The 25,182-nt window shown below is 38.8% G+C and overlaps 1 protein-coding gene across 12 annotated transcripts in view; it reads right to left on the minus strand.

Annotated features, from left to right (window-relative positions):
- Positions 1 to 25,182, minus strand: part of nfia (nuclear factor I/A) — a 732,109-nt gene that overhangs the window by 69,275 nt on the left and 637,652 nt on the right. For all 12 annotated transcript variants that reach the window (XM_043699269.2, XM_043699272.2, XM_043699263.2 and 9 more), the window contains one exon: positions 13,290 to 13,477. In XM_043699269.2, the coding sequence (XP_043555204.1) occupies positions 13,290 to 13,477 (188 nt within the window). The remainder of the gene's footprint in view (positions 1 to 13,289; positions 13,478 to 25,182) is intronic.

Genomic DNA, 25,182 nt, shown 5'->3' on the forward strand with positions numbered 1-25,182 from the left:
GAGAAGTCATCAAACTCTCAAAACAGTGATTAATACCTATTGATATGAATACCCACAGGATTGGGACAAAGAATTAGAGTTCTTATTGTTTACTACCAGAGAGATTCCCCAAATGAATCTCCTGGATTTAGTCCATATGAATTGAACTATAATTATGAGATAAGAAATCCTGATTGAGGAAAAGTTCTTGAATGCTGGATGAGATGTCTATGTTTCTACAGTGGGACACAGAAGCATGTAAAGACATGAATCATACAGAATGTACAGCATGGAAACAGACCTTCGGTCCAACTTGTCCATGCCGACCAGATATCCCAACCCAATCTATTCCCACTTGCCAGAAGTCACATAAGTACATTTCAACATTAATAAGCAAAAATGAAGGAATGGGCAATAAGAACGCTACATCAAGAATGTTTCACGTAGGAAACAAAGTACTGGTATTATTGTCTTTACAAGTTGAATGTCTGAAAGCAAAATTTAGTGCACCCTACAAGGCAATTAGGAGGCTTAGTAAAGTGACTTATCTGATAGATATTCCTGACCACAGAAATATGCCATGTGAATATGTTGAAGTGGTATAATCTCAGGAAAGAAAATGAAAAGTAAGTCTATGAGGTGGTAAGAGTAGTGGAAAATGACAGTGAGAATAAGAGGTGGAAGGAGAATTTGGAAGTTCACAATTTTGTTGCAGTTCTAGCACTCAATTAGCCAGTTACAAATACGGGGAGACTTCGGTATGGTGTTATTGCATTTGCAGGAAGGAAAATGAAAGGCCTAGTAAGGTTACTTAGGAAAACAAGGAAATCTGTAATTATACACCTGGATATAAGATGTTAGGTTAGACATAATGCAGAAGCAGGAAACTTAGTGCTAATGACGCAACATCCTTATTGGTTGAGCCCAGAGAGACAAGCTCTACAGTAAACAGAGATGCAATCTTGTTGTACAATCACTCGAATGAATCCAGACAAAGCAGCTGGAGTTCATCAGTGGTGTTAGTTCCTAAGCTGAATGGACCCACTCAATTCTGCATATAGACTACAGAAAAGTAAATGCAGTGACAAAAACAGATTTCTATGTAATTCCTAAGTTAGAAGACTACATCAGGTTGGAAAGGCATAATTTCTTTCTTTCTGTTAAAGGGGTACCAACCGTGATGGGTTTCAAAACTTCACAGATGTCCAACTCCCTAGTCTTGTATTAATCAATGGCATCATGAATAGATTTCCACCTAAAAGACACAAAGTGTGTATATGATGGAATACTCTCCGTTTGTCTAACAAATGTAGCTCGAGCAAAACCAAGACATTAGACACCATCCAGAAAAAAGGTAGTCTATGTATTTGGGACTAAATTCACCGGCTGAAACATTCATTTTGTCCACCATTAATGCACCATGGTTGTAGTGGTGAATAGCATTCCTTGAGGAGAATAAGGCATGTTCCTTTCTGCCCTTCTTTGAAAAGAAAATTAAAAACAACAGCAGCATTTTTGTAACTATCTTCAGCCAGAAGTGCCAAGTTGATGATCCATCTTGGCCTCCTCCTGAGGTCCCCAGCATCACAAAGTGAGGCTTCAGCTGATTTAATTCACTCCATAGCAGTGAAGGAAAGGCTGAAGGCACTGGATATTGCTAAGGTCATGTGCCTTGACAACACTCCAGCAATAATACTGAAGATATGCTCCAGAACTTGTTATGCTTCTCACCAAACTGTTATGGTACAATAATAACACTGGCATCCACCCGAGAATACAGAAAATTGTCCAGAACCACAAAAAAGGGCATTTACCACCTTATTAGTCCACTTGATCATGTCAGCAATGCTATCAAGTGGTTCTTACAGAGGAATGACATGCTCGCTGATGCTAATTCTGCCAGGAACACTAGACTCCTGATCTCATTACAGCTTTGGTCCAAAAACAGACAAAAGATCTGAATTCTAGAAGTGAGAAGAACGTGACAGTCCTTCACAACAAGGCAGAGTTTGACTGAGTATGGTATTAAGAAACCCAATCAAAACTGGAGTCAATGGGAATCAGGGTAATATATTACACCAATTGGATCATGTCCAGCAAATGCAAGATGGTTTTGATTGTTGGTGATCAAGCATTTCAGTCTCAGGACTTCTCTGCATGAGTTCCTCAGGCCAACCATCTTCAGCTGCTTCGTCAATGACATTCTTTCCATTGGAAGGTGAGAAGTGGGATATTCGCTGTTGATTATATAATGCTGAGAACAATTCATGATACCTCAGACACTGAAGGAGCCTACATGCAGCAAGGCCAGGACAACATCCAGGCTTAAGATGATGAGTGGTAAGAAACATTTGCGGCACACAATTGTCAGGCAAAGACTGTCTTAAAGAAGTGAGAATCCAACCATTGCTCCTTGACATTCAATAGCATTACCTTAACTGAATTCCACACATTAACAACATCAAGAGGGTTACAATTGATTATAATTCAGATTCATAACATTGAGACCTATGTTTGTTCATGGAGGATTCCTATGATGACTTCAGGAAACCTGGCAATACCTTATTGCTGAGTCAATCATTTCCTGAACATGGCAGAAGCTATGGAAGAAGTTTTAATTACAAGGCAATGTGGTTGAAGATAAAATAACAATGCTTACTTATTACAGAAGACATACCTGGAGTGTGCTTTTACCTTTGATTTTTCACAATCTTAAGTAGAATTAGCCTACTGAGAAATGGGGCAGGTGTAGCATTGGCTGATTTGGTTTTACTCATTGTGCTGTTGCTGAAGAAAATTTTTACATCAATGTGTTTCGTAATAATAATCAACAGTTATGATACAAGACAGTAATAGCAGTTTGCTTTCCATTTCTCCATGTAACTTTTTATATTTTGCTTTTTGAAACAAATTTTATCTTCCCCTCTTCAAGAGTCTGAAAAATCATAACCAACTCCAAGAAACAATCCTTCAAGTTCATGACACCCAATGGAAATTTATATTGGGCAATTAGAGAAAAGTCAAAGCTTCAGTGCATGACTGACTGCAATAGATATATGTTGTTCCTGGCTCCTTTTATGGTCCTCTTGATTAGGTCCATATTATGCCACATGTAACAGTGCCCTAGTTTTGTCCACTAGCTCTGTGGAATACTGTAAGGATGGGTCATTTGATCTATGCAATTATGTGAAACACTAATAGACTTTCCAAATGCTTTCCCCATGAGGCTCCTTGTTTGTGCATGTGCTTATGAATTTGTCTTCTGCAGGTATATGGAGTTTATGCATTAGGTATGGCTGCACAACATAACTTAACTATCAATCTTCTTTCCCTTTGTCGTTATAGAATTGTTGAAGTGTTGAATTGTCTCAGAACGAAATTAGGTATATTCCCAAGAAAGCATGCACTAACATGCATAACATTCTGACAATGGTAATAAACTATTTGCATATTCTTGGAATTATATTGTTTTCAGGTTTATATAGCCAAGGAATTGCTGGCAGTGTGCAGACACATAAGCCTATAATGATGTTCCTTGACTTGAGAAAACAATCCATTAGGGACAACTATACTCCTTTTCATACTGATTATAGTTTGTTCTGCTGAGTATATTGGTGGTCTGTGGAAAATCAAAGCTTCAGATATACTCTCTTTGCAGCAATGAGTGCCAATGTAAATAGTCCTTTTGATATTTGCTGAAGCATAATGTTAAAAGTCATGACATTCACTCCCAGCAGGATCAGAAACCACCCTAAAAATAAGAGAGTTCCTCTGATGATCCTCAATCTCTTAATTTATTGTTTCCTTTATGGGGTTCAATATCCATTACAACTGTTGTTGATCCACCCTCTGGGCAGTTTCTTCTTTTTATTTGCTTACCACTTATAATCTATGTGACTGTATTACCACTTCTGATTCTGGTTTCACTATATCCAGTAATATCTGGCAATAGTTGTTGCAGGACTTCACAGCACATTTCAGCTGAGAGTGCTTTCATGAAATATTTCTCGTTATTTTATTTGTTAATTAGTGAATTTCACCTTTGTGCTCTCTTTATGATGAGCAAAGATACACAGCCTAGATTTTCTGATCAGAGATATAGTGTCCAGTCAGCATTTCTGATCAGAAACTATTTGGAGATTTGTTCAGAATGAACCAGAGCTATTCTACCTCTTGTCTGAATTTTCCATTAGGATTTCTATTAGTTCAGAGAGTCCCTGTCAGTTTTCCAATAGAAGCAGCTAAATCAGTGCACAATGATGTAGTTACACTATAACTCTATTTCCCATCCATATCATGCCATTTGCTTTACATATCCTGTAAGACTGCTGTTTAAGTTCTTTATGGGTTGAGCTATGAATGAAAATCTGTTTAAAAAGGTGAGAAATAAAACTGCAAAAAAAAGTATGCACCATCACTGCAACTTTCTTTATGGTGGGATGGGAAAGTGGTTCTTTACCCCATCTCCTTTAACTCAAGCCTTTGACTTTCTTGCTGAAGTCCTGAGAGGGTTACTGTATTGTTGCTTTTCTCAAAAAGAGCAGAAACATGCAATGGATGCCTAGGTACGGCAGGCTATACTTTAGACAAGTGGAACACCCGGACACAAGATTACACAGGCTGCAATCTACCAGTAGAGTTATATTTTAAGCTGCAAATAAACTTGCAGTCACACTAACAATTGTCTACTCAATTTAATTGTATTGGGATAATTTCAAATGCCCATTCAGAACATAGCAAAACCAATCGGCAGTGTGAAGAGTGTGAAATAGGTCACTGACACACTATTTATGTGAGCATCAGATTTCATCTGATTGCCATGGACACCAACAGCACTCTGATACAGTTCTGCAATTTTAGAATGGTAGAATTCCTGAAAGTGCAAGACATTATTGATTGCAACCACGTAGTTGAAATATTCCATTACAGAATGCCACAACTTACATGATATCACAAAAGATTCAACATTCTGTTTCATCGTTGGCAAAGCAAAATGCAAGTAAATAAATAAAATCTGAACAGTGGGCATTCGCTTTCAGTTTAAAGTATTCAATGGTCTCTGAAAATGTTACCTGAAAGAACCTGCTATAATGGAACTGAAGGATCAAAACTATCTTCTGTAGCTGGGGCTCATCATCACTCCTTGCTGTCTAAATGCATGAACTGAACATAAGCATTTCTGAAAGAAGTCACATTTTGTCAAAGCTTTTCATCTTTCCCACATTAGGACATTCACAAGAATACAATATCAACATTAATATTATATGAGAGGAGAATGCTGATTGGTTGAGGAGTGGACTCGGATTATTAAAGGCGATAGTACATCTTTATGTTGATTGCCAATTAACAGTGAGGATTGGTTTAATCTTTATTTATGCTGTGATCTTGCTTCAATAGATGACCGCACCATAAACATCATGTGCTTAAAACACAATAAATTCACAAAAGCAGAAGTAGTTTGGCAAAGCAATTCATGATGCCTCTTGAGATAGTAAATCTCTCTGATCATGGACTGTCTTAAAGCAAAGAGTTTGTCTTCAATTTTGGTGTGCCTTTATGTCATCAATGGGAAGAGATATTTGCTTAGCTTGAATTCCTCTACTCTAAGATATGCTGCCACAACCAGTGTCCTTCAAAGACACCAATCCTTGCAAGTGTGTCTAGCTGATCTAGTACATGAATATTGCAACATTCCAAATGACTTGTCTGATTTTTAAATACAATGTGAATGCCAGCTTGCATTGTGAGACCTTAGTGCCAACCAGGATATACAAATCATTAAAGCAACAGAGGGATGAGAATATCATCCTTAACAGTGTAACCATATCCACCAAATACACGTCATTCTTAACAACAGGTCCAAATTCGTATCCATTGATAATGACCTGATGGCCTTAGTAAAATGCAAACTGAAAAAAGCATTTGCTGGTCTTGTGTAAGCAGAATGGACTACCAAATTGCATATATGATAAGATTCATCCATATGGCTGACTGCATCCATGTATGTACTCCGGAATCAAAGTAGTGATATCTTTTCATGTCCTTTCTAATCTATGATCAGTTCCGCATAACATGAACTAGCCAAATGGTTGGGTGAATTGCTACAACCTGTTTTAAGCAAACAATGATATTTATATACTTCACACTTATGAAGACCACAAAGGATTTGCACATTGATAGCCTTGCATAGGCTGTAAATCCCATAAACTGACAGATCATATCAGTAGAATATTACTTGTATGTCTGCAACTAACAATGTTCTGATCCACCACACATGCAGAATTTGCAACACAATGTCTGACATTAGATGTGATTTTGTAATTGGACAATATTTTCTGGATAACTCTGGATGTCAAGTGCATTATTTGCAAGCAGAGAGAATATTACATGCAATGCATCTAATTCAATTCAACAAAATTGGTGACATTTGCTCAATGGTTTATTTCTCAGGGAAATACCCTGACCATTCAGAGTCAACCTATCTGGTTTAAATTTTAAACCAAGTCTGGCTATTAACTGTCAATCAGTATTAATGTCTGCATTCTCAATGACAATATCTGTGCCAATTATAGAAAAATCTGTACCAATTATATAAAGTAGGAGCTAGAAGCATACTCTACCATCACTCTGATCATGGCTTTTCATTTAACTCAATACCCTGTTCCTGCTTGCTCCTAAACCATTTGATCCCTTTAATCCTAAGAATTAACTCCTTCTTGAAAACATTTAGTGTTTTGGCCTTAAATGCTTTCTGTGGCAGAAAATTCCATGGGCTCGCTAATTTATGGGTGAAATCATCTCAATCCTAAAGGACCTCTTCGGTATCTCTAAACCGTGACCCCTAGTTCTGGACATCCAGGTTATCAAGAACATCCTTTTTGTATTTACTTTATAGAGTTGTGTTAGAATTTCCTAAGTTTCTATGAGATTCTCCCTTCATTGTTCTAAACTCCAGTGAATATCATCCTAATTGATCTAATCTCTCTTCAGATGTCAGTCTTGCCATCCTAGGAATCAATCTGGCAAACCTTCTTTACATCACTTTCTAGGCAAAACATCCTTCCTCAGATAAGGAGACCAATAATGCACACAATACTCCTGGCACGATTTCACCAAGACCTGTACAATTGCAGCCTTATATCTCCGCTCTGCACTCAAATTCTTGTGCAATGATGACCAGCATAACATTTGTCTTCTTCACCACATGCTGTACTGACACCCTTACATTTAGAAACTGATGTACTAGGACACACAGGACTCACTGCACATTCCCCTTTCCCAATTTATTGCCATTCAGATAATATTCTGCCCAGTTTTTGCTACCAAAGTGGATAACCTCACATTTGTTCACTCACTCAACCTGAGGTTGAGGCCTCAATCAAATCAGTGTCATTTTATTGACCAATCAAGTAGGCTTCAGGGGCTAAGTGGTTTATCCTAGCTCTTAATTAATATATTCATATGACCTGTCAAAGGAAATATTCAGAATCTGGATGAAATATTTGATTAGACAACTTCACACCTTATCATCTCTTTTATGTTCCTTGTTTATGCCAACCTGTTACATTATAAACATTTGCATCTGCACGTATAATGGCAAACTCTTTTATAATCTTACTTGGCTTCCAGTAGTGGGAGGTCTGTATTTCATCTTTCGGCATAATTTAGCCCTTCAGTCAACAGCACAGAAAATGTCTTATGCTCCAGCCAACTCTGTTTATCTCCCCCAGTTGCCTTGTGATTTGCTATTTCAAACATACTACAGTGGCCTTTATTTTATATAAGAAATACATTGGGAGATTAACTAGTAAGACTAGAATGAGGCTACCCCACACGGGATCTGTTTCTTACATGAATTCAATAAAATCCGGAACTAAGAGTTGATATAATGGGAACTATACAACCATGGTTGTAAAAACCCATTTGGTTCACTAATATCCTTTGGGAATGGAAATCTGACATCTTTATTTGGTGTGGCCTACATGTGACTCCAGACCCGCAACAATGTTGTTGACTCTTAATTGTGCTCTGAAAACAGCCTAAGCAAATAATATCAAGGGCAATTATGGACACAAAACAAATGGTGACCTTGCCAGTGATACCCATACCCCATGCAGGTATAGTAAATTTGTTTCATAAAAAAGTGCCTTTGGATGTTTCATTTATGTTAAATACACTATAAATAAGTGCAATTTGTTATTGTTTTTGAGATCCTCTCCTGCTTCCCCATCCTCATGCTGGGTGCTTGATTGGCATAGCATCATGGAAGTGCCCCTGAGAAGAATAATGTACACCTTGATGCAGCCTTGGTGAGATATTGTGTTAGAGTCAAAGAGTGTGGTGCTGGAAAAAGCACAGTTGGTCAGGCAGCATCCGAGGAGCAGGAGAGTCGAAGTTTTGAGCATAAGCCCTTCATCAGGAATGATGGGGCTGAGAGATAAATGGGAGGTGGGTGGGGCTGTGGGGAAAGTAGCTGGGAGTGCAATTGGTAGATGAAGGTGGGGGGTGATAGGACGGAGAGGAGAGTGGAGCAGATAGGTGGGAAGGAAGATGGACAGGTAGGACAGTTCAAGAGGGCAGTGCCAAGTTGGAAGGTTGGACCTGGAGTAAGGTGGGGCAAGGGGCAATGAGGCAACTGGTGAAATCCACGTTGATCCCATGTGCTTGGAAGGTCCCAAGGCAGAAGATGAGGCATTCTTCCTCCAGGTATTGGGTGGCGAGAGTTTGGCGGTGGAGGGAGGGGGAGATCAAGTGGTCAGCTGTAGGGTGGTGGGGTTGTTTCGTGCGTGTGTCCCAGACATGTTCTCTGAAACATTCCATAAGTTGGCGTCCTGTCTCCCCAATATAGAGGAGACCACATCGAGAGCAATGGACACAGTAGATGACGTTCGTGTACGTTCAGGTTACATCTTACACCAGATCCAACCTTCCAACTCGGCCCCAACCTCTTGAACTGTCCTACCTGTCCATCATCCTTTCCACCTCTCCGCTCCACCCTCCTCTCTGACCTATCACCTTCATCTCCACCTTCTTCTACCTATTGCATTGCCAGCTTCCTCCCAGTCCCACTTCCCTCCCATTTATCTCTCAGCGCCTTCATGATGAAGGGTTTATGCTCAAAACATTGACTCTCCTGCTCCTCAGATGCTGCCTGACCAGCTGTGCTTTTCCAGCACTACATTCTTCGACTCTGATCTCTAGCATCTGCAGTCCTCACTTACTCCTGGGATGTGTGTTAGAGTTGTGTTGTGAAGTGGAACATGAGGAGGAGATCCTCAGTACAATTATTCATATCACTGAATATTTTTGAGTTCCCTAAGGTTGGATTCTAGGAGGATCTTGACACAAACTCCAGTCAGGCCCCATACTCATTGAGACTGGAGGCTAGCAATTCAATGTCACACCTACTTTACTTATGTGTTGTGTTAGAGAAGCCCTGGAAATACTGGGTTAGTATTACGGAACAAGCAATTTTTCTCGAACCTTTTTCGTCATTTCTAGTCAAACTGCATGCTCCATTGGAAATCTATCCTGATGAATAAGATTGTTTAGGTCACAATCCATCAGCAGTTCTACTCCTATAATGAAAATCTCTGCAGTGAAGCGGGTTTCCTGCTTGTGGAAATCTCAGGCCAACCTGCTTGTTTTTTTACAATATCGAACGTGCACATAGTATTCAATAATTCAAGAGTTTTCAGATGAGCTGAGCAAATGAATACTCAAGCATAAATGTTACTGTATTGATTTGATGTCTAGACAAGTATGTATCTTCTAACTCACTGCAGACATTATTCACTCCTGTGTCGTCTGGGATATCTGAAAGCGTGTTTGTGTAGAATAATGTCTCAAGTATAATGTATTTCATATATCTGTAATGATTCAAACTGCAAATGGTCTGTTAGGAAGTTGCAGATAAATTAGGTGTTCTGATTATATGTAACCAACTTTAAAATTGTACAAAAGTATTTATGCTTTTGCATCCATCCACCTGTGCACACATAGAAATGAACAAATTGCTTCAATAATATGCAATTCAAACAGACAATGGAGACTTATTTTCTTTGTCAACAAAACAGAAACAGTCACTTATCCACTGACCTTTATGCCTCAGAGAGTTGGAATATCCTCTTCAGAGGTTTTGCCTAATAGCACTGAGTCAGCAGCAAAGGCATACACCAAGTGACAGTGAAATACCAGGGAGGTTGACATTTACATTTAAACAAATTTACTTGGGTGCTTAAAAATATGATTTAAGTCATTACTGTGCTTTGTAGGAAGATAAATTATGTAAAAGCAATAATATACTAATTATCCTCATGCAGATTCGGAAGCATAACACACAGTCGTCACCAAGTCTGCCACAATTCTGCGTGGACTTTCCCATTTCAATATTAAGTAGATCCACAGAGTTGCTCAGTTACAGTGCAAGACCAGTTGGCTCCAGCCAATTGTTCTATTTTATCCAGGTTAGACTGAACTGTAATTGTACAATGGAAGTCATCCTTTCTATGTGCTCTGTACTAGGCTGGCTGAAGAGGGCAGAACTAGTGGTTGTGCTGATATGATAGACGAAGAAAAGTCTCCTTTACGATGTAATGAAACTTATAAAGAATTGGTGAAAGGGCTTGATCACTAAAGGAAGTAATTGGTAAGATAACAAAGAAGAGCAGAAGACAACTCTACGGCCACATGAGCATGCTTACTAAGAAGACGATCATTGTTGAGTTTCTGCCTCAACTTAACTTGCTTGCCCATTCACACCTTTTATATAATACCCTGCTTTTTTATTCCTGTCAAGTACACAACTTGATTTTTTCTGAAAATTACTCCATCTTCCAAAGTTTTGTCCACTTACTCAACCAACCTACAATGGTTTGTCAATTCCTTATATCCTCTTCACAACATATTAGGTAGCTTGCCTTTGATTCCCATATCTTGTGATCAATGTAAACTGTAAGAAAAAAGGACCCAGGCTGTGCAACCATACCCCTCTCATACTAACAGTCAGACAAGACTTTTTTTATGCATGCTTTGTAATCTGGCAGCTGGCCAAACGTCTATTCATCCAACTATGCTACTCCCTACATGATGGCACAATACCTGCCAAATGCTTTCTGTAAATAGTTTCACCAATTGCCATCTGAACCCATGCTGCTGGAGCAATAATACAGGCCTCTGATTACTTTGCCAGTGACATTACCACTATAACACCATCTCTCCAGAAGTGACTACTAAGTAAATTTGGATTTGACAGCATTTTCCCATTGGATCTAGCACATATGCAAAATGGCAAAATGACTGTCCATTAATATCTGTGCCCCAGTGTGTTGCATCGGACCCTGATGCTGAAATCAAGCACTGACATGCTCTGAAACTTCTGATATGCTGATGCAAATGCAGACAGATCTATAACAAAAGCTTGATGCAAAGAATGCAGTTTTCACTGCCTCTTCCATCTGAGAGAATTTTGCTGTCCTCCTGTCCCTGAGGTTTACTTGCTGCCATCCGCATCCACAACAGAGTTGACTTTGTAGCTGTGCTCACAACTGACAGTTTGCTATCATTGCTAATATGTCTGCTTGTGAGAACTGCATTTCACCTCAAATTCATGTATACAGTAGATCCAGTAACAAGTACCTCACAAATAATTTGACTTCCTGGTTTCCTCCCACACTAGGCTTCTATTCTAACTTTGCCATGAGCACTATTTCCATCAATGCTAGAATCCCCAGCACAAAAAGTAAAAAATAGTTTCTATTAGCAAATCATAGTGGTGATGTTTCAGAGCAATTTTCATATATAGCAATGAACAATATGTTATTGAATGCACTACTCAAATTACCATTGTATGCGCTAGGTACATTTCCTGCTCCAACTCACCAGCTGGCTATCAATCCTCCTTCTCAAATCTCCCCGAGTTGCAGTTTCCCTTTAGGGGCTACCCCTACCTCACTTCAATTCCTTTTTCTGATCATCCCTCATGACTGAATTTCACATCTAAAGACAGATACTTGCTCTACCAACTGGCTCTGCCATGCCTCAATCAGTGCAGCCCTGGTAATTTAATTCTACCCATAGTGCTTCAGAGTGCTTTTGTGTGACTTTAAATGTCCAAAGTATATCTAAAGCTCCAGATTATGCAATGCAGGATAGATAAAGGATATAATTTTAGTCTGCCAAAAATTTGCTGAATTTGCCCCAGCTAACTTAAAGGTATATTTTAAAAAATGCATTAGCCACATCTACCTTGCTGTGTGTCCAATAGCTGGATAAAGATATGTTTGAAAGAACATCTGACAAAAGGTTTGTATTGGAAATTAAGAGTGCTTTTTCTCTGTGACATTTTGGATCTTTGTAAATGCACATCAGCAACATTTCAGTGCCACACTAGCCTTTTTGCTGGCTGTTCTAGCTTTTGTAATTAAAAACGTCCCTTTGATTTTGAGAATTATCTTCCTCGGATACAAGTCTGTGAGCTGATTCCTTAGTCTCAAAAAAGTGAAGTGCTTGTTCTCGGCAACATTGATGTGAGGATGCATCTGCCCTGGGAGGAAGAAGTGAAGTCATTCCCTATCTACTGTTACATGTCTCCTGGCACCCAGCTATAAGCAATAATCTAGGAAGGCTGCTTATTTCATCACAGGAGGAGTGCGTCTGCCAAAACTTACACTGTGAAAAATGACAGGAAAGGTGCAGTATTTTCATAACCCTAAACTTAATGTATGTATTTCAGTCAAAACTCAGAGTGGCTGACTGTATTACTGTTTCTGTTTTCAATTTTAGAAGTTATAAGAAAACCTGCAGAATTATTTTTATGTCGAGAATCTTTACTGTACAACAAATGGTCTCCTCAATCTTTTGATGAACCACAACTTAGCCATACAAGAGATTGGATCTCTACGTGGTGATACTGGATTAAATTTACCAGGCTTTCTTTCTCTTGCATGTTATTTCAGATTTTTTAAAATGAATTATGAAAGACTGTTGACTCTGATACCTAATGTCAATGGAAAAGCAAACTGTATTAAAAGCATATTATACATTTGCATGAACATACAAAATGAAAATAGATAAAATCCTAGACTTTTAAAAGCCCAAATCATGAAACTGAGAAAAAGAGATAAACTTACATTTATTAATGTTTCATTGCACACCCACTTAATGATTTGAAACTTACAGTTTCACCAGCCATGATTAAAGTGAACACATAACATTGATTTACAAGCTTCTAATAATGCAGAGTGCATAACAGCTAGAAGGCAATATCTAATTATCTGTCTACCAACACAAGAAGTAAAAAGTGGCCTTACATTTAGGAACCCCACCTGTCCTGACTGCTGGCTGGTGTCAGGGCAGACCAGTTGGACAAACTCCTTCAGGGTTTCCTGACTAGGGTGTGGATGGTAGCGGATGGCTGTGTGCGAGAAATAAGGACCTGGCTGCTGGATGATGGGAGACGTTGGAAAATGTAGAGTTGAGGCTGTCGCATGGGGACTTGCTGTAAGGAAAGAGCAAAGATACCATAAACTAAATTTCAAAACCCACTCACAGCGTTAGTTTGTGATAGAACATTGCTATCAAAGTACAAGTAACATATTCAGATAGGCCACTTCAATCATTCAAACTCAGCACCCAGTAAGAATACAGAGAAATACAACATTTCCTGTTACTTTACAAGGAACTACTCTTTACTTATTGGCAGAAAGAAATGACAAAAGATAGAAAAGAAATTCCTTTCATCTTCTGTTATTGCATGCAGCTCATTAAAACACACAGATGAATAATGTTTGATAATATATAGGACATTTAAAAACTAAAATAAAATTTTCAACATTGCCTAAGACCTACAATCTTGGACAGTTTGTAGAAATATAGTTACTTTGATCAGATTTCCTTCCAATTTTGCTTTCTGTCCAAAACGACTGTCTGAAAAGAATTATGCTTTTTGAAATAATTCCTTAAATCTTTAGTCATATATGTCTTATCAATTATCCCTTTTATTCCCATCTCGTTCCTCACAAAATTATTAAAGTGTAGATAGAAGCTATTTAACCCATCATCTAGGCACTGACTCTCTGAGCATTTTAACTTCGTGCCAATCTCCTTTTCCCATAACCCTGAACTTTGTTTCGATTTAACTAATCATATTAAGCCTTCTTGAATACTTTAATTGAACTTGCCTATTGTGCAAGAGGAAGTGAAACATGCTCTACAAATAAACAGTTAATTCCTCTTGAGAAGCTTGGAGAATATACAGTCCACTTCAGAAGTACCTTCAATTATTGATATTGAACATTGTGTCATATGACACAGAGAAAACTATCAATCCAATCTCACCTCGTTTCAACAGTGAGACACCTGCCTTAATCAAGCCAGAGAGACCAAACAATCTTGGCTGCAGGTAGCAGAGGTGGCGAGTGAATATAGTGTGGTGAGAAGGATGCAAACGTTTCAATTACCTTCTGTGGACTGGCCACTTATGTGCAGCTGTGCACCCAGGTGGTAGGATTCCAACTGTGTTTTTTTTGTTCTGTACATACACCAATATGAAAACTATGTTGATAAATCAGCAATCTTTTTAAACAAGAAGTATATAGTGCACTAATCCAAAAACAATACCTAAGAACTGTCGATACTAGACATAAGAAGCAAAAACAGAAATTGCTGGAAATACTCAGATCTGGTAGCAGCTGTAGAGAGAACGTAGAGTTAAAGTTCAGATCCAGTGACCCTTCTTCAGAACGACAGCTATTTTCAGTCACTGGACCCGCAATGTTAACTCTGCTTTCTTTCCATTAAAGGTAATCTCTGGGCTAGTGTTGTGCTGATAAGTCAGACAGAGCACCATGCTTCCAGTAGTGTGTCATGCTTTAAGTGATTTCAGTAAGATGGAGTATGAGACCTTTCTATCTTCATGTCATGTGCTGTGATATGGTGATGAGATCATGAGTACATCTCTTCAAGTTACGCTGACATACTGAATATAAGATATAACAACAGCCCCCTTTTCCCAAAGATAAAAAATTATTCCAAACAAATATGGTTGCAAAAAGGTTAATGATGTCAATGATAATGCAAATAGGTACAACAGAATCAGCAAGACTAACATTTCAAACTTTAATATAATACTTTGAAGGTTTCACAACTTGTCCTAATCTGGTGATTTCATACTGGTGTAACTAGGTTGCATTTGTTTGTGTTGCTACCCATTGCTTTAAGTCAACTTCACCAGTCAATCATCATCATTGTCAAGTTCTTCCTCAATCTGTAAATGATTAATTTGCTGTACATTGGTCTGAGCTGGTTTCTATTCCTTAATAATGTCGCAACATGAGAAGCAATGACTTTGTATGATCTGGATTGTTACATATTCAAGCAACCCTTTCTAGTACCCAAGTATTTGAATGTCTATCTCACATTCTTTAGCCAGATCCACAGTTTTGGTCATTTTCTATATATTTGTTCATTGTGTTTCGTTTTTGTTCTCTGGTGTCTTTCATGAAAAATGCCCGTGTCTCAGAATGGTTGGAAATTTGATGGCTAGGCACAGTCACTGACAATTTCCTTTCAAGCATGGAGTTTGTGTTTAGGATGGCATTCTTGTCACTTTTGGTGTTGCACCAAAATGCAGCGATACAATGCGAAATTCTTGCTGAACACTTAATGATTTGATAGTACGTACCTCACATTTTGGTAGAGTGGGGATGGTGGGGTGATGATGTGAAATGGATCACTTCTGATTTAGTACACATCTTGAATTGGTTTGGCGGTGTACTGTGGCTCATTGTCAGACACCAACTTTCTAGGACGGTGAACAAACTGAAAATTGTGCTGGCCATGACAGCATCAGTCATACTTATTGTGTCACTAAGTTATCTAACAATGGGAAATTTAGAGAAATAAGGATGTAACGTTCCCCATGCACTGTGAATATGGCTGTTGCTACTCCAAGGAGTGGGTGGAACGTATTGTGCACGTAGAGGGCCCCTCTACTGCTGCATCAATGTACTTGGCATATCCTGTAGGTGTTCACAAGTCATTGAATATTTTAATTCATCCCGAGCCAAAAGCCTTCCTTTATGTTCAATACCCGATATCCTGTGAAACATGAACATGGTATCTAAGGAAATGCTTTAGGCATTAGGACTTGTTTGCCATTAAAAATTACTAATTGTGACATACCAAGTTTGTCTCTGGGCATCCAGAATGAACAAATCTGCTCAGATACTTCTTCAATATTGCCAGGCTATCCACAGATAATGATAATTTATAACTCTTGTAATTCGTCATCTTCAACAGCTGCTAATTGCAAATGCTCAGACTGGCTCTAACCAAAATCAACAGTGAAAATGTCTTCAACTTTGTAGTCTAGAGCATCAATGTTCAGGAGGAACATTTTGGTCTTTGTGGGGCTTGGGTAATCTACACAGATGTAACCATCCTGGCATTTGACTTTAGAATCACAGAATCCAGAAGCATGGAAGCAGACATTTGGATCATCAAGTCCAGACTGACCCTCAGAAGAGCATACCACCCAGACCTACTCTCCAACCCCATGCCTGTAATCCTACATTTCCCATTGTTAATCCACCCAGCGAGCACATTCCAGAACATATTTGGTAATTTAGCATGGTAACCTGCACATCTTTGGACTATGGGAGGAAACCCACGCAAACACAGGGAGAACGTGCAAACTCCACACAGACAATCGACCGAGGCTGAAATCGAACTCAGGTCCCTGCTGCTGTTTTAGGCACTGAGCCACCGTGTTGCCCATCTTGCAAATGATACGTGCCCAGGTCTTATGCGAGCCACTTTGAAAACCGCGGCTTTCCTTACATTGTAGCATTACTATGGGCAAGATTTTGCAATAGAACCTGATTTGAAAGAATTGCAGATGTATTTGTGGTCATCTTTCCACACATAGGGGACTTCCTTCTTGAGCAAATCACTCAATGGAAACACTTGGGCCACAAAGTTGGGAATAGATAGCGAGAGGAAATTAAAAATCCAAAGCAATGTTGCAAGTTCCTTCTATCCTGTGCGGTCACCATTTGTTTAATATCATCAATCTTACTTGGATTGGTACTGACCACTTGGACAAAGTAAAGGAAACCAAAGATGGTTATCTGGCTGACAATAACCTGCCATTCATACAGTTTACTACCATTCCTTGCTGCACTGCCAAAATCAATGAATGAAGGTAGCAATCATTCTCTGCCTGAATCTTACACATTACTATCACATCACTAACAATGCAAGTATAACCAGGTGTGTTCTTAGTAATTCTAATCCTGTGCTGTTAAATATGAGTTGACTATCGAGAGCGCGATAATCTCAATATAGTACCCTTTTGTTTATAATAGCTCTATGGGACATTGCAATGCCCGAGAGCTTACACATTTTGTTGAATTGGAGCTTTTATACACCAGCTTCAAGTGACCTGTTAAAGATTTTATTCAAACACTTCTGCTCTGAGTCTATTGTTGAATTCCTTACTCTAAAGTAATCTATTTTCTATCTTCGCTTTTTCTTAGGAGCGTTGCTTTACACACTCACCTTCATTCTCGGACTTCTACAGATCTATCACAAACTAAATCCCTCCCAAAGCAATATTTTCTCCCAAGCTTCAGGTGTTTCCCTTAAGCTTAAAAAATATTCCAGAATTTTCTAACAGAAACCTTGATGCACAATTGTTTACCTTGCTCATTTGTGAACCATCCTAATGTAAAAAATATTTGTTCTGAAAGTTACTTCAAGTTTTTTTAAAAGAACTCAACATACCTGCAGAAATAGCTACAAGTTAATCATTCAATCTTCAGACTCAAAGAAGAAAAATACATGTATCATAAATGCAAAATTCAGAAATCCAAGCATAAAATAAATTATATTTAAGTATACAGATGTTGGGAATCCTTTATTCAAAACCTTGAGACCAACTGATTTTCAGAAATGTGATATTTTCGGATTTTGGGTCCACTGGAAAAATAAATCTTGGCATTTAGTCCATTTGGGTTAAGTAAAGTTGTTTTCTCCAAAGGGCAACAACTTAGCATGTTTACAGGTCCATTCAGGTATGCTTTCAATAGATCACACGGTCTACATCACACCAACAGATTCTCCATCTGAGTAGTATAGAGTCAGAGTATGAAACAGCTCCAAACAAACCATAAGCGACACTATTTGCAAGAATGATGGTGGCACACTATCTCCCTTCTTCACCTCTGTCATGTTTAATATGGTTGATCACACCACCCCCTTTCAAAGTCTCTCCTCCATTATCCATACCAGTGGGACAAAGCCAATTTGTTTCCAAGCGCATCATACAATTCTAGTCACAGAATCTCCAGCAATGGTTGCTTTTTTCAAATGTAGGCTTTTTCTTTTCTTTTCTGGAGTCCCTGAGGTATTGGCTCTTGATCCTCTCTCCTCACCGATTGACATACTGCTCCTTAGATGCAACATCCAAAAACAGAGAGCCAGATTTATGTCAGGAAGATATGAGACTTGCGTTCGGATTCAGCTTTGAGATAGCACAAAGATGGGTAAGTGCCAAGTGGACTATTTAGGTGCTCTGCCTCAGTTCAGCTTAATTTTTATTATAAGGATCTGCATCCTTCAAAATTCAAACTGTACCCCACCCTATGCCAACTCCATGTTCACAAACCACTGCATATTTTCCCTGGGAAGACCTGAGGAACTATGTGAAGATGAAAAAAATAAAATTATAACTATTTAAGATAGCTGCCATTCATACACACTTGATACAGAAAATAAAATCATTAAATCTATTCAAGGTTTTAAATCCTCTCAAGTGGTCAATCTATTTTAACAATGGAGTCTATTGAAACTGTACTAACAAATTGTAATTTTTTTTTCTAAGCTCATAAGTGTCGTATAGGAACACAGACACGGGAGGAAGCCATTCTGCCCTTCAAATATTTGTTCCAGTACTCATTTAGATCCTATCACTGATCCATATCTCTGAATACCATACTTAACAATACTCCTGCTTTCAAACTTAAAACTTCAATTGATCCATCACCTTTAGCTTTTTTTGCAGTAAGTACCAGATTTCAATGACCCTTATGTGAAAAGTCGATAACTGTTGTCTTAATACTGTAATGCATCTTCTGATGTGGATTGTCCACTAGTGGAAATTGTTATCATGTTTAAAACTGTCACGTCTATGCCATTGTGACTCTGCAGATTTTAAGAAAACAAAACTGTTAGAAGAACATTTCTTGTTTAAGATCTATAATTGTAAAGAAAAACTAAGTTGATTTTTAAATTTTCTGCCAAGATAGAAGTCACAGCAGTCAATTATCTGATACATCAGACCAGTTCAAAACCTCTGGAACTGTCATCTCAGTATGAATTAGAAAAGGAGACAAGTAAAATTCAAGTAATCTTGGACAACATCATGGCTCCTTCTAAAGGTGTAAAGATTAAAATTTTGTGGGAGAACAAGAAACAGAAAAGGACCTCAATGTAATTAACATTTTTACTTGGTGGAACAACGGCTCATTTGAAGTTAACACATCACTACGATTGTGATCAAGGCATGGTACAAAAGCTCTTTTGTGCAGAAGCCCCAGGAAGAACTCAGAGAGACATTATCAGGGAATGTTCACAGGCAATGAGAGTAGAAGGAGGAAATCAATTGCTCTTCTGTCAAAAGAACTCCAGCATAGTGAGAAACCTCCTCTCTCTTTCAAGTCCTGCTGACCTGTTATGTCCACCAGTACAGGCCGACATTGAATATTTGAGGACCGAAGTTATGACATTGAATCTGACTTCATGTTTTAATCCTACCATTTAGAAAGAGAATCTTCAAGTAGTAATAAGCCTGCAGTAATCTTACAGACTGATTGTACTCTCATCTTGACAAATATTTTTTATCCTCACCAATGTTAAACTTTATGTATTTTTAACTCACAAACCTATCACTTTTTATCTCATAACTACAGTAATTTTGCAATAATCCAATCTTCCCTTGTTTAAGGCTAAAGCTTTGCTGCTTTAGTTGGTACAATAGAAAATTACAAATGACTGCCTATGAACTTATACAAATTCTTACTTCATGGACCAGTTTTAGGAGATGCCTGGTATTGTCATGGTAAAACATTTGTTTACTTTAAGGACAGATTAAATCACTCCTCAACTGTCTAAACTCAAGGGAAAATAAACCAAGATTATTTTGAGAGACATGGTATTGAGTCAAGATATAAAAATACTCTCTTTGGTGGTGTAGAAGAGAGCAGTCTTTGTGGATGCATGAGTGGTTATCTTTCAAAATATTGTAGATTCTGGAAAGGTTCCTGCAGGTTGGAAAGTAGCAAATGGAACCCCCTTACCGAAGAAAAAAAAAAGAAAAGATTAATGGGGAACCACACTTGTGTCAGTTTGACATCTGTAATGGAGAGAATGTTAAAATGTACTAGAAAGGATGTGATAACTGGTCTTTTAGAAAAGAATGGTAAAATTGGGCAGACTCAACATGGTTTTATGAAAGGGAAATCATGTATGACAAACTTGTTGTTGGAGGATATTACTTGGAACATTGATAAAGAAAAAAAAAACAGTCGTTGTGGTGCATTCAGATTTTGAGAAGGCTTTTCATAAGGTCCCTCACATGAGGTTAGTAAATAAAGTTAGAGCTCATGGAACTGGGGGAAATATACTAGCATGCATTGAGAATTGATAAATGGACAAAAGCAGACAGCAGGAATAAATGGGTCATTCTCACAGGTGGCAGGCTATGATGAGTAGGATACCACAAGGATCAGTGCTCGGCCCATAGCTATTCACAATGTGTATTAACAATTCGGATGTGTAATACTTCCGAATGTACCAATGACACAAAATCGGGCTTGAGCATAAGGTGTGAGGACGAAAGAAGGCTTTTTGGGATATTTGGACAGGCTAAGTGGATGCGTAGAATATGGCAGATGGAATGCAGCCTGAACAAATATGGAATTGTTCACTTTGAATTGATAGAAGGAAAAAAAGATAGGGAGAATATTTCTTAAATGGCGAGAAGACACAAAATGCAGGTGTCCGAAGGGGCTTGGCTGTTGTTATTCATGAGTCATTAAGCAATAGCAGCTGGAGCAAAGATGTCCTGCTGAAGGTGTATACAGCCTTGGTGAGAGCTCACCTGGGGTACTGGGTATAGTTTTGGTCTTTTTATCTGATAAGAGATATAGAGGGAATGGAAGATCACCAGATTAATCTCGAGCAGTTTCTTATGAAGACAGATTCAGCAGACTGGGCCTGTATTCCCAGGGCCTTGAAAAATGAAGGACAATAAAACATACAAAAGTATTACAGGGCATGGATGTAGATAGGATGTTTCCCCTGGCTGGAGAGTCAAAAACAGGATATATAATCTCAGAATAAGGAGATATATATAATATTGAGACGGGGAGGAATTTATTCACTAAGAGGATAGTCAATCTTTGGAATTTTCCACCTAGAGAACTTGGGAAGCTCAATCACTAAGCTAATTCAAGACAATGACTTTAAGGTTAATGGCGATAATTCAGGAAATTGCAATGAAGATGATGATCAGCCATGATCGAATGGAATGGTGGAGCAGACTCAATGGGCCAAACATCATACTCCTGTTCCTATTAGGTACTGGAGCTCAAAACATACCCACTAATTAGAAAACAATGCACTCATTTCAGAAACTCTTATTTAATTGAAAATTTCTGCACTTTTCACAGATGAGAGGTCTTTGCTGACCACTGGAATATTTCCTTTATCAGGCACTCCCATTTCCAAATCAGCAACTGTACAACAAGATGCAAAATAAAGCTTTCTCTACTCAGGCGTCTGCTGTGACTCAGGATCCAGGTAGTCTCCAGCTCTAAGTCAGTAGGTGATCGGCCAAAACCTACTTCAGCTGAATCATGGCTGATGTCCTGGAGAGTAAGTGTTGCTCTGTAAAAGGTTTCATCTTTCAGATAAGCTTTTAAATTGGGGTGTCAAAAGTTGTTTCAAGTGGGCGGCACGGTGGCACAGTGGTTAGCACTGCTGCCTCGCAGCGCCAGAGACCCGGGTTCAATTCCCGACTCAGGCGACTGACTGTGTGGAGTTTGCACATTCTCCCCGTGTCTGCGTGGGTTTCCTCCGGGTGCTCCGGTTTCCTCCCACAGTCACAAAGATGTGCAGGTTAGGTGAATTGGTCATACTAAATTGCCCATAGTGTTAGGTAAGGGGTAAATGTAGGGGTATGGGTGGGTTTCGCTTCGGCGGGTCGGTGTGGACTTGTTGGGCCGAAGGGCCTGTTTCCACACTGTAATCTAATCTAATCTAAAAAAAATCTAATCTGAATGTAAAGGTGCCCATAACACTATTTCAAAAGAGATCAAGAAAGTTGTTCCTGATGTCCTGCTCAATATTTGTCCCTCAATCAACACGCCAAAATGGATCATCTGGCCATTATTACATTACTGATCATTGCTATGTGTAAGTTGGCAGCCATATTTTTCACACTGTCACAATGACTACACTTTGAAAGGGCTTTTGTTGCTGCAAAAGTATTGGCATAGCTGGGCATTCATGAAAGGTGCCATACAAATGCAAGTCTTTTTCTGTCCTAATGTGTCCCTCAGTTTTCACTTCCCCCTTATGGCACTATTGGGTGTCTGTGGTCTTTATTGAATAAAATAATCAATTAATGCAATATCAAAACTAGTTTTGTGTTGTTGATCATGTCCACTCTTTGCCAGATTCAAGTTGTCCAACAGTCATTTCACACAATCTCATTACAACCAACAGTCGACATTTCGGGCATAAGCCCTTCATCAGGAATGAGTCATTCCTGGTGAAGGGTCGATGCCCGAAATGTTGATTCTCCTGCTTCTTCGGTTGCTGCCTGACCTGCTGTGCTTTTACAGTGCCACACTTTTTGACTGATCTCCAGCATCTGCAGCCCTCACTTTCTTCGAATCAACCAGAAATCCAAACTAATGCTCCAGGATTTAGGACCATAGAGTTGTACAGCATGGAGACAGGCCAGTTGGACCAAACTGGTCCATGCTGACCAAAATGCCCATCCATGCTAACCCCATTTCTCTGCACTTAGCCCATATCCTTCGAAACCTTTTATTTCCAAGTATTTGTCCAAATGCCTTTTAAATGTTGTTAATGTACCCACCTCAACCACTCCCCCGGCAGCTTATTCCATCTGCGTACCATCCTCTGTGTAAAAAAGGTGCCCTTAAGGTTCCCTTTATTCTTTCCCCTCTAATCTTAAACTGTTGCCCTCTAGTCCTCAATTCCCCAGCACTGAGAAAAAGACTGAATGCATTCACCTTATCCATGCCTCTGATGATCTTATACACTTCTGTAAGATCCTCCAGTTTCCTATACTCAAAAGTAAAAAGCTTGTCCAACCTCTCCCTATAACTCAGACCTTTGAGTCCAGGCAACATCCTTGCAAATTTCTTCAAGCAAGGTGACCAAAACTAAATGCAATACTCCTGTGTGGCCTCACCAATGTGCTGTACAACTGCAACATAACTTCCCACTTCTATACTCTGTTTGAGCTCAAATTTCATTATGATAGCTGGTGGAATTTTATTTCAATCAATAAAGCTTAAATATAATTGTAGTCAGTGTCATGTGTGATGGTCACCATGCCAACTGTCATCAATTGTTGTAAAAACCCATCTGGTTCACTGATGTTGTTTAGAGAAGGAAATCTGCCATGCTTCCCCAGCCTACCCTACATGTGACCCACAGTAACGTGGTTGACTCCTAACTGCCCTCTACAAAAGCTTAGCAAGCTGTTAAGTTTCAAGGCTGTTAGGAAAACAGTCAACAAATGCTAGTGGCAGACACATACCACGAAAGAATTTTAGAGATGCATTATGTACACTTCCATTTGTAAAGTAAATTGAATAAAATGCTTCCCCTCTAACCAGAATGATAATGTCACTTTTAGAGGCTCTACAACAGCTCAGGAATAAGCAAGTCCTCTGGCCTGCTATCATTTCAGCCATATTTGCTGTTTAAAACTCTAGGAAAAACAAAGCATGACAACATCAGAATTTTTTTGAGTGGGGAGGGAAGAGTTAAAAGACAAGAATGGAATCCCAAAGAAATACCCTAAGGATCAATTTCTCACTGTACCAGATACATCGTTGCAGTCACATTTGCTGCATCTTCGAGCTGTCTTGCCAGATGGCAGTAGCAGAAAGGGCAGAGGATTGCTGATGCAGCACTTCAGGTCCCTCTTTTTCATGTTTAAAGCAGTAAGATGATACTACATAAACAACGTAAAAGCTATAATTTTGGGCTACAGTAATTCACTTAACATTTGGATGATTTATAGGGCTGTCACTGCAGTGTCTTGAAGCCTGTAACTCACAAGGTTATACAGTGGATTTTCATTCACTCAGTTGTTATTTGTTATAGGAGTGATGTTTTCATATTTCTGGGGAGGGGGAAAGTGGAACGGGCTGATGAATGTCAGAAAATCTACAGCAAGTCAACTTTAAGAGTCTTGTACAGCTGCAATATATTTTTAAGCATCTATTCTGGTATGACAGCAAGGGATTATTTTGTTTCAATTAAACGTATCTGAGCCTTAGGAGTTTTACCAGGCTGTTCCCATGGAACATATTTTACTTTCCCCTGTTTCACTCAAAAAGAACCGATATGCATGTGGAAAGTGTTATGATAGACCTTTGTTGTAGGTAAGAATAAGAATCAATTTTTATTAATAATCTCAACTATACTGAATGTTGAGTGTTTCTTAATCTAAAACATTCCAAATTTTAATACTTGCCAGCAACAGAACATCTGACTTTACTACTCCAACAACTATTGCAAACTGCACAGACATTTTTATTTTCACAAATGTGAGCATTTCCACTGAGAGGTTCAGGGAAAGCAGGAAAATAACCCGTGTCATGCGATATTCCTTGTTACTTTTCCTGTGGATAGATGAAGACAAACTTTACAAAAGGGAGGCAGTTAGTTGGAACACTGAGGTGCATTTAAAAGTCCTTTCATCAGGGTTTCTATTAAGTTATTAAATGTTGTCAAGGTAAATCAAGGTAGATATAAACAATTTGGAGAAAGTGACTTTTGCAGCACCACACTCTCGAGATATAAATAATTTGCCTTAGATCTTATTATTCTGTGCATCGCTATGGTTTTCTTCACAAGGAATCTCCATTCTTAATA

Source organism: Chiloscyllium plagiosum, unplaced genomic scaffold (genome assembly GCF_037043375.1).
Source record: "Chiloscyllium plagiosum isolate Xiang-an unplaced genomic scaffold, Cpla_swu_hap1 HiC_scaffold_9, whole genome shotgun sequence".
Taxonomy (NCBI): Eukaryota; Metazoa; Chordata; class Chondrichthyes; order Orectolobiformes; family Hemiscylliidae; genus Chiloscyllium; species Chiloscyllium plagiosum.